Source organism: Rhea americana, unplaced genomic scaffold (genome assembly GCF_003343005.1).
Source record: "Rhea americana isolate MKP2758 unplaced genomic scaffold, rheAme1 scaffold_29, whole genome shotgun sequence".
Classification (NCBI taxonomy): Eukaryota; Metazoa; Chordata; class Aves; order Rheiformes; family Rheidae; genus Rhea; species Rhea americana.
The window spans coordinates 3,278,407-3,289,336 of record NW_028186412.1 but is presented as its reverse complement, the minus strand read 5'-3'; the positions used below and the strand labels follow the sequence as shown (position 1 = coordinate 3,289,336).

The following is a 10,930-nucleotide window of genomic DNA, read 5'->3' as shown; positions in this document are numbered from 1 at the left end:
ACTCCGGCCCATACAGTGATACAAAGAGCTTGTATCTTTTGCTGTGCAGTTATTGTTCCTCTCACATCAGTTCCTCTCTTGAACTTTTCACTCCACCACATTTAAATGTAAAAACATAGCAACTTTTTTCAGGTCTGATATATCCWTGACCTTGCTACTCCATCTGGCTTCTTTGACACAGCAAATCAGACAGTAGAGAATTTAGAAACAATATGGGGGTGGAGGAGGTGGGAGAGAAGACATTCACAGATYGTTTTATAAATTTTGGAGGTGAAATCATAGTGTGTATATGTTTAGTCAGTTCAAGCTTCCTTTGATTTAATTTGCAGTTGTTAGTACATTTAATTACAATTGTTTATATCATAGAATCATAGAATTAATATGCCTATATTGAGTATTCTTCTCTTCTTTCCACAAGTCTGAACTGCTAAACAAAACTGGCACGACATTTCCAGATGGATTTTCAACCATACAAAAATAAGAAATGGCAAAATTCCCAGCTAGAATATTGACAAATCTACTAAAAAGCTTGAAGCTTGGGCTGGACCTCATAGCATAAGGGCATGCCAGAGGACATACAGTTCTGTGGTGAGGGAGTATTAGCCTGGCTGTTAGGAGAGTTTCAGAGAAATGCTACGTTCTACAGCAGGGGTCTTCCTGGGAAAGTACCTCCTGTCGTCCTTCAGTATGGTGATTAAAGCACTCACCCGTGATATGGGACGTATGAGTCTGAATGCCTGTGAGCTGAGAGAAGAAATGAGCAGTATTCCTTAATCCACATAAGGATCTGGTAAGAGTCATCACTGCAGTTTGTGAGGACTCAGCCCAACAGGATGGAAGAAAGCATTTCAGAGCACAGCCTAGGGGACTGGTCTCTCAGGGAAGATCAGAAGGTCGGTGTCTAGRTTGGGGGTGCCTATGGGGCCAAGGCACAAAACAGGCACCAACTTGCTCAGTTTGGCCACAAATGAAGTGCCTCTGTGCATCTCTGAAGCAGAACTCATGAACCCACATAATAAGAGATAATGAGCAACAGGGATATATGAAAAAGTGCCTTATCAGGTCATTTCTTCTGTTCAGTTCACACTGTTTAAATCGGAACTGTGTTTATTGCTGACAAATCTCCACTGTGTCCATGGAAGACACAGTTTGCAAGCACATTAAACCTTACCTTCAAGTCATAAATCAGTTGTTGTTCACATCCTGTAATGTCTAAGACTATGACTGAGAATCCATTAGTTTGAGCCCTAAAAGCTGCTAATATCTTCTGGGTCAGCACGAGGAGACAAGTCCTCCCTTGGATGTACATTCGATGAGAAAGCAATGAGAAAAGAATCTCAGAGTCATGAAGGCTGCTTCAGCTGTGAATTTTCCCCATTCGTGCTGCCAAACACATTGGCAAGACAGCACCCAGCACTCACCCACCCCAGTACTCACCTGCCACTCCATAAATGTCAGCTGCTGCTCGAGCACAGAGGCAACACAGCCGCCAAGAGGGGAAGCCAACAGCTACGAATGAGCTGCGGCATCCTATCAGCAGCTGTACTAAATGCAGTGAGAAATGTTTCCTAAATATTGAAAAAGGCTTATTAAAATGTTTGCCCGTTGTTTTTCCTGCACTTCTCCCCTCTGACTACATAGTCCCAGATCCTCGGGATGCAGGAAGCAGTCTCTTGACAAAATGTTTAGTTGAAAGCAAAGAGCATATCTGCCACACGACACCAGCTKCTATTGGGTGCAGAGATATACAACCATAGTATTTTAAATGTCTTTGCCTCCTGTCTGCATTTCTTTGTGTAAATGCAGMCACCATAATAATTGCTGCTGCCAAAAGGAGAGATCCCAGCCTCACGTCTGGCTGCCTCCCTGCATTCTTGTTCYGCTCTGTGCTACCCCACCACTCTTTTGTGCTGGCTCCAATGCTCCCCTGATCCTTGCAGAGCTAGTGCAGCTTGCTAACTTGGCAAAAAACTATTTAGGAGTGGGTGAGGTAGGGTTATTTTTCTGTTCTTGTCTCCTGTAGCTTCAGCTATCTGAATAAGTTGCCAGAGGGGGCACCTGGTACAGTAACAGTGCAGGGAAACAGCAGCATGTGCAAGTGCTGGCCAGGATGGGAGAGAGAGACCAGGAGGAGCAGGAGCCCTCCTTCACTGCAGCAAACTGTTGGCAAAGTCACTCATCCCACCGTAGCCTTAGACAAAATGCCTGTGCCACATAACACCACAGTTCAGGGCCCTGGGCTTTGACCTGGGTCATGCATGCAATGTGACCCTACTCTGGTCTGGCAGCCCGGCTCCTGTTTCTGCTGGAAGGAGGCCATGCCCTTTTCCCCAGGCCACCTCTCAGACTGCAGAGCTCAGCTATTGTGGTGYTAAAACTGTTTTTTAAAGTCTCTGATAAATTTGCTCTCACTGAAGAAGTGGTTTCTTTTACTTCTTTTTTCTCATGTTCAAAAGCAAGTGAATTATTTTTAGCTCATATTTCTTCTTTCAAATTTTCATTTGGGYATTAAGTCAACACAGGATGATTCTGCTTCAAAAGGCAGATGTCTCAGAAACTATAGACAAGAAAGAGAGAACTGAATGACAGTGGTTCTACAACCTCTGCATTCACAGCAATACACTGAGTTCAGAGAAGGACTTAGGAACTGGAAGTAGGACTTGTGGCAAATTTGGGAACTTGGAATCTAAAACCTAAAGCCTTTGTTGTCATCCTTCTGTCTTTGGAGATGTGTATTTTTAGCCAAGGGGAATAAAAACTTCTGAAACATCCTCACCTCGAGGTGCCTGTTATTCTCTAAGACAATTTCTGTCCTTTTTTCTTTAGTTGCAGAAATGTTCTTGGCTGACAAGCTAAGCTGACCAAGAYATATAATCTGGGGTGCTCTACTGACACCTTTACATTTTGGTGTGTGGGTTGCCTGGGGTGAGTACGGGAGGACAACAGGATGCAGCCATAAATCCATGATTGCCTGGGCCACTCAGCAGCACAGAGCTACAGGACTAAGGTGGTACTTGGAGACCAGTCCTTCGTGTCTGTCTGCACAGCAGTCCTTCCAGTCATATGGCAAGCCAGCACTTGCATGAGCTATGCACCACATGTTTTCAGGACAGCCTGACTCCAGACATCCTCCTACCTGACGGGCATAATGCCACGCACTTCAAGGAATGACCCACAGCTGATTTACGTGCCCCACTTTGGCCCTACATTGCCACTGCAAGATGTTGCCATCACCAGACTTGCTCCATCCAGTGCTCCATACCTGGCCCTATGTTAATGTGTAATAGCCTCAATGGCCCCATTGCTCTGTGCTGCAGAGATACCCCCGCACGAGAGTGTGGACTAACATCCTGAAGGAGTGYAGACTCTGAGTCTGGTCTGCAGTGCAGGTGTGGGCCATGTCCACAAGGTGCTGTAGATGCTCCTCTTACAGTACCTGAAGAAGTTATCTCTCCCTCAATCTCTTTGCACATTTCCATTGAATTGATTAGGATATTTGGGCTGTTCAAGAAGAGAAACAAATGGGTCATTTGTATAACCAGCTCTATCACTAAAGTTAACAGGGAGAAGATGGGCTAGAGAAAGGGATTTGTTCCTGACATGCTAAGGCACTGCCAGGCTGCCTCACTGAGAAAGGTGAGGAAAGGTTTCCTGAGGTCTCTTATCATGGTACAAGGAGTTTTAGATTGATGTACCTCACAGAGAATCAGATCCCTTTAGCACCCCCCAAAAATGAGGTGATTTTTATTCAGGAGATCTATACAGATTTGGGTACTTGTAAGTTTAAAGTACTAGTCCAACTTAGGAATGAATTAAAAATGGTACACTGTCCAGTAATATGATTGCGAAATCAGGGGGTTTTCAGAGAAGGTAAGCTGTCATGTTACTCTGCTTCTAAAACAAAATCTGTTTTCTATGCTTCTGTGGGAAATCAGAGGATGTTATAAGCTGAGTCATGCAACTGTTGATTTTACCAAGCACACGAGTGATATAAATAGAGAAACACTGGTGAGCCTTGGGCAGAGGAAGAAGAGATTGAGAGGTCTTCTAGTAAGGACAGACAGGACAGAGAGGCAAAGATGAAAATCAAGTCCTTTCCTTTCCTTGGGTTACTATATGTAACATGTTCTTGTGCTTTACCAGTGGTTCCAGAAAAGGAAAAAGAAGATATACAATTTGCTCAGGTAAGGACTGCAAGCAGAGCTTTTGAATTAATTTATTGATAAAATGAATATAGTCATGCATTGGGAATAACTGTAGAATACTTTATTAACAAGTCTACATTTGAAAAGAAACATTTATATAATAACCTGTTTCTTTTTCTCCTCCACCAGAAATACCTGGAAAACTTCTATGATTTTAAAGAAGAGAAAAGCTCTCTCTTTAAATCCAAGAACCTCAATCTCATGTCTGAAAAAATACGAGAAATGCAGTCATTCTTTGGACTGGAGGTGACTGGGGAACTGAATTCTCAGACACTGGACATGATGAAGCAGCCCAGATGTGGAATACCAGACGTCCGCTCATACAGCACCTTCCCTCTGAGCCCTAAGTGGAAAAAAGAAGATGTGACATATCGGTAATATATTCTAAAATGTGCTTCACTGAACAGCACCGTGAAGTTTTGTGATTGCCAGGCAGAAGTAATGCCAACAGGTTCCTTATTATTTTATTCTTATAGTTATCCTTATAAGAGTCATATTCAGGGTCACAGGACCATAAAGGTGGGGAATATTCAAATTCTTTGCTTTAGGCTTCCAAAGGATGATAAAAGAGACCAAAATAAGAGTTTACATTGCTTAGTTAAGAGTCTACTCAGTTATGTAGTCAATAAGGAGAAGGGATGCAATTGAGGTTATCTAAGTTAGTGTGCTTGAAATAAAACTCCAAAAACATCCTGTGTTATATCCCATACAGTTGGAAAATAAACAACTCAAGACATATAAACAATAATAACCAGTAAGCAAAATATTTGACCTCGACACTGTGTGCTGTAGTCACATGTGGTCTGGTTGCTTTCAATTCCTTTCTCCATATTTCACAGGATTTTGAACTACACTCCAGACATGCTACAAGATGATGTAGAGGAAGCAATAGCAAAAGCCTTTCAACTCTGGAGCAGTGTGACCCCTTTGAGATTCACCAGGCTCCACAGTGGCGAAGCAGATATAATGATYTCCTTTGCATCTGGATGTAAGGAATCCCCTTGCCTAGAATTGATAAGCATTTATCGCTTTTACACAATTGCTGAAAAATGTAACATGTTTCTTTCTTATTTTTCTTAGTTCACGGTGACTTCTATTCCTTTGACGGTCCAGGAGGAACTCTGGCACATGCCTATCACCCCGGCAAAGGAATAGGCGGAGATGCCCACTTTGACGAAGATGAAAACTGGACCAAATTTACTACCTATACTGGTAGGTAGGCTTAAGCATTCTGTCGCATGTTGTTTGTTAAACAAACAACCAAAACAAACAAACAAAGCAAAAATCTTGAAGACTTTTAATTACACTGTAAAGCTACAGAGGCCCTAGCAGTAATTCCAGGATTTATTGAGATGTAAAATGTCAATGCATTTTAGCAAAATGATTCTGCCTATTCTGACGTGGGCTGCAATCGTGGTGGTTCCCTGAAGTTAATGTACAGACTGAAACTGCAGGTCCAGTGAAGCAAATGAGATTAGCACAAAGCAGCAATAGAGTGAGCAGGACACTTTAAGGCAGGGAATTTTACCATCAAGTAGTATCCTTAAAAGTTGTGATACTGATATCACTTTCTTTTTTAATAAAATGATTTACAGTTATGAAAATCTTTAACTTCTGGAAAAAGTCTTGAATTTGTGGCAAGTGATGAAAGTGAGGCTTTCTGGTGTCTAGCTATGTCCAGGGATGATATCAGAGCCCACATGTTACTGGGCTCTATCAAGCAGTTAACAGTTAAAATCCATGTCTTTTATGTTTCCCAAAATCTGACCAGATGATTAAAATGTTCCCATCCAACCTTCCATCTTCATGATTATTAAGGAAACTTTGATTCTTTGTGGGCAGGAAGACTTCTGGAGCATGAGAAAAAACTGTCTTCAAATTGGTCTCCCAGTGAAAGATAAACACTTATAACCAGAAACACTTCTTTTCCAGGAAACAAGCAGATGACCACCTACCTTAGACATAGTTAAATTATGCTATTTTATTAACACCCTGAATGATGTATCATGCACAAGAGGACGGCATCTGCATCTTATTGTTATGCAAGAAAATTTATTAACTGTTTGTGCTGGATTATTTTTTAGGATACAACTTGTTTCTCGTTGCTGCTCATGAATTAGGCCACTCATTGGGTCTTGGTCATTCTAATGTCTTTGGTGCCTTGATGTATCCTATATATATGGCCAGGGATACAAAAGACTACAGACTTCCTCAAGATGATATTGATGGAATTCAGTCCCTCTATGGTAAGCAAGATGCATCATTTTGAGGCATGGATAAGCATTTTGTAGCCAGCTTTACTCAACAGCTAGACAGTGATAATCTTTCTACTGTAGCTAGGATATCTGCTTTAATTTCTTAATGTTATTTTGGGCAAATTTCATTTTCTTTGTGACTAAGAGCCTACACCAAAGTGGAATCTGGGGGTTGTATTTATGCCAGTAAATCAGAAGTAGTACCACTTTGTAGTATTACCAGAGGAACAGCCCATATCTATAGTATTAACCTCTCTTACCTTCCAAAAAAAGAATGGTCCCACGTAAAACTGCCTTTTGGGAGTGGTGTTTGGTTTGTATTAACTCCTGAGCACATACAAACTGAGAGCGCAATAGGCTGTAAAGGCAAAACCACGCCAGAGACTATTTTAACGATTAACAGCACAGACAATTGAGTTAACTTGCCCAGGAGCTTTCCCTGGCATTGTATGACTTACTGGCTGAGCCGCAGCCTTGAGGAACCTCTACACCTGGCTCTGTATGGTATATCTCCAAGCTCTACAACACAAAATTGTAATTTACCTGTCAATTCCACATTTATTTGTTTCCCGAAGGTCCTCCCAGGGAATCTCCAACAAAAGCTTTTCCTTCACAAGAACCGACTGAAATGACACCTACAGAAGCACCAACGGAAATGTCACCCCGTGAAGAACCAACAGAAATGACACCCTCCAAATCTCCTGCAAGAGCAGAGGACTGTGACCCTCATTTGACTTTTGATGCTATCACCACTCTCCGTGGGGAAATACTATTCTTTAAAGACAGGTAAGTGATTTCATTTCTTGCAATACCTTTTTTTAAGACTCAAAATGGCAAAGCACAAAGTTCAAGTCACAGAATTTATTTTCACTTTGATACAATTGAAAATATCTCTTTTCGAAAGTGTTAAGGCAACTTTGCAAAATTTTACTAGCCCATCAGGGCTGGGTGAGTATTGTGACTAACAGGTGAGTAAAATATTTAAACCGTCATCCATCAGCATCCTGGTCTGAGAGAATTGCACCAGGCTGAATAATCACAGAGTCATTCTTCAGCCTGCTTCGCATGAAGCACTACCCTGGTCAGACTGCGTCTGCATGAAGATCAGGGGGCTACAGAAAATGTCACTAGTGGCAGCAACATCCTTATCCAGGAGTCAGCTCTGAACCTATGGCCCAGCACTGTCTTTGGAGAACCCTGCTAYTAGAGCTGTCCGCTTCTTGGACACAATCTGATATTGAGCTCTCTAACAGGTTGTTAACTATGCATTTCTACCTTGAAGAGAGAGATTAAGATGTCAGACCCAGGCTTTGGCTTACTTCTTGGGTTGATAATTGTGTTCTGATTGAACAAACTTCCTTTGATGAAGTGATTCTGATTCCTCTCCTATAACATGTCAAAAAACTCTTCCTGTTCGCAGTATCATTAGGAAAGGGGAGGAGCGAGCACTTCATCCTTACCTGTTTCTCAAGGATGTTTAATGTACATTTCTAACAAAACTGAAATTAAGAATGAAGCTGTGCCTGCCTGCATGGGATGTGGTGATGACCTGGCTTCAGTTGCCAGCACCACTCAAGCTGTTGCAGCTTGTGCTGCCTCCTGCGCAGAGCTGTGCAGGTGGAGAGGCCTGATGGACCTCTGCACAACCAGCCCTAAAGGGCAAATGTCTAGGAGCGGGGAGGACGAAACGGTGCCYTGCATCCCAGAGCTCTACCTCAGCGGGAGGACTAGCTCCAGCACCCAGGCAGCAGGAGTTAAAGTGTATTTCTGTGTCACTGATCCAGTGAAATATTAATAGTGAAACACTGCTGTTTTCTTTTTTAATCAGCTAYGTCTGGCGCAAAAGTCCTTACTTCACAGGCATTGAGCATGACACCATCTCCTCGTTCTGGCCATCGCTGGCAGCTGGCTTTGATGCTGCATATGAGATTGACAAGAAGGATCAAGTGATTTTTTTTAAAGGTATTTCTCTTACATTTCCATCACTCCTTTTTTGTGTATGGATAAACTTACTGTAGTATGGACAACTTACATACATTTGGGTATGTTATGTAATGATAAGAGATGTAATATAATAAAAATGGTAATGATAATAATAAAATGGATTCTTAATATTTAAATCAATTTTCATTTTCAAAATGCTGCTTTAATGTCTTTAAATAACATTGTTTCAAAACAGCCCCGTAAAACAGCCCCAAAAGCCTTGGTTTTGGCAGTGAGAGGGAAGGTCATAGCTGAGACAAAACTGACTGCCTACATTAAGTATTTTAAAAGTGTTCCTAAAGGTGCTAAACCTACCTCGAAAATAGGTAATGAGTTTATAAAATGGAAAATCCAGCAGCACCAAAATATTCAAAACTGTATGAGTCCTACAGGAAAATGTTTTCAGCTGGAAATCTGTGCTATTTCATGACATTTGCTACAAAGAAAGCTCTGAGGCTTTATTTGAGAGGAGCTCGCCTCTTTGGAAATCCCTACTAAGATTTTACTTTTTTCCTGACAGATGACCAGTACTGGGCTATCAATGGCTACAATATACAGCCAGGTTTTCCCAAGCCTATCCACAACCTGGGCTTCTCCAGAAATGTCAGGAAAATTGATGCGGCTGTTCATGATCAAAATACCAAGAAAACATACTTCTTTGTAGGCCATAGATACTGGAGGTAAGACTAACTCCTCTTTTGTACGGCAGATAATCAAGATAGTTTTTTAAAAGCTGATTAATGCTAGAATTTATGCAATACATTTGTGTTCTCTTATTGACAGCCTTCTTAGCCAATATGAGGCTGAAATTTAGGAAAATTTTTCCAGTCTTTTCATAGGACAAAGTTTGTAAAACTTCACATAAAGACAACATTCATTTACTGCTAGCAACCTGTAGCTAAGAGATACAAGCAAATAATTCTTGTTTGTCCTCTAGAAAGCAGTGTTACATAAAATCAGTAGAGTAAAATAATGTAATGTAATATGAATAAAATGATTTTGTTTTCTTGTTGCACATTCATTCAGTGGCTACTAATGGGCCAGAAGTGCTCTTAGAAATATAAAAACGCCAAATCTATCAAGAAAAGTGCAGAAGCAGATTGGAAAATTGTTTTTAAGAAACAGTTCAATCAAACAGTAATATTATCCTAATAATTAACCAGTAATAATTATTTTATAACGGTATTATCACTGTAGAAGTTTTACATTCCGCTCAGGGGATCACTTCATAGATTGAATAAAATAATCARTGTGAATAATTATTTAACTTTATTACTCACTATGAGCAACATCTATTCTTATTATCAGTGTTGGGGAATAGAAGGGAACTGCTTAGTCAGATCTTCTGAAACCAGCCTTGTGTAGTCCGGTGAAGATATGAGTATTCACACAGTGAGGATTTATACAGTTCAATGAGTTCACAGATGCTCATAGTGGATTTTCAGCTGAGAGCAGGCTTATTCAGTAGAAATTCCACTTCTCTACATTGGACATCAGTTTGTTTCATGTTTTCATTCAATTTCTTTATTTAGTTTCAATGAAAACACTCAATCAATGGAAAGGGGATATCCCAGAAAAATAGCAGCTGACTTCCATGGAATTGACCACACAATTGATGCTGCCCTTCAGAAAAATGGTAAATAAATTAAAATGCAATTACAAATAAAACAAAGGACCATCAATAAAAGCAAAACAAATAAATAGCATACATTTCAATATATATTTACATATATATATATATATAATATAGAAAATGTTTATTATGATTTTTTAATTACCAAAGAGAACAGCAAGTGTTTATCAACATTTATACAAAAAAAGCAAATATTCATTTGATGTTACTTCTATCTTTCCCATTTCTAGGACATTTCTATTTTTTCCATGGATCAAAGCAGTATGAGGTTGATGTCAAGACCAAGAAGCTTATCCGTACAATGAAGAGCAACAGCTGGTTCGATTGCTAGAAATATTAAGTGACAGTGTAGGACTGAATTTACACTAGAAATGTTTTTTTCATGTTCCTTGGTTATAAACAATATAATTATCTTTGTGTATCTCAATCTGAAATGAGTTGTGGTCTTTGATAAATCTAATTTAAAATCATAAATATGTAAAACAATGTACAGTTTTAATTTATTTTCCAACTATTTATTAATCAAAATGTGTTTGAGTAATAAAAGTATTTTGCTTGAATATAACAGTGTTTGTGTATTCTGRGTCAGTTCACTGGGGACAAGGAATCTGATATGGCTGCACTCAAGTCTCAGCAGTGTTAGGGCTCCAGCTCTTTTTTTCACTGGGTTCAGTATCTGTAAGGGAGGAGTTAAAGATAAGCAGAAGCAGTTGAGCAGTTTCAAGAGGCCAGAAGAAATGATCTGGGGTCAGGAAGGTGCAAGGCAGGGAGGAGGAGGAAGGCAGACACAGGGCTTGGGGAGGACGTTCCCAGGTGATGGCATGTGAAGTCTTCACATACTGCAATGGTTCATA

The 10,930-nt window shown here is 40.4% G+C and overlaps 1 protein-coding gene across 1 annotated transcript; it reads left to right on the top strand.

Moving 5' to 3' along the window:
• Positions 1 to 4,079: 4,079 nt before the first annotated feature.
• LOC146593547 (stromelysin-1-like) lies at positions 4,080 to 10,442 on the top strand. The gene is made up of 10 exons (XM_085309108.1): positions 4,080 to 4,184; positions 4,335 to 4,579; positions 5,045 to 5,193; positions 5,286 to 5,417; positions 6,290 to 6,451; positions 7,036 to 7,246; positions 8,289 to 8,422; positions 8,964 to 9,123; positions 9,976 to 10,079; positions 10,307 to 10,442. Exons 1-10 carry the CDS (start codon positions 4,080 to 4,082, stop codon positions 10,405 to 10,407), a joined length of 1,503 nt encoding a protein of 500 aa, XP_085165234.1. The 3' UTR covers positions 10,408 to 10,442.
• Positions 10,443 to 10,930: the final 488 nt, after the last annotated feature.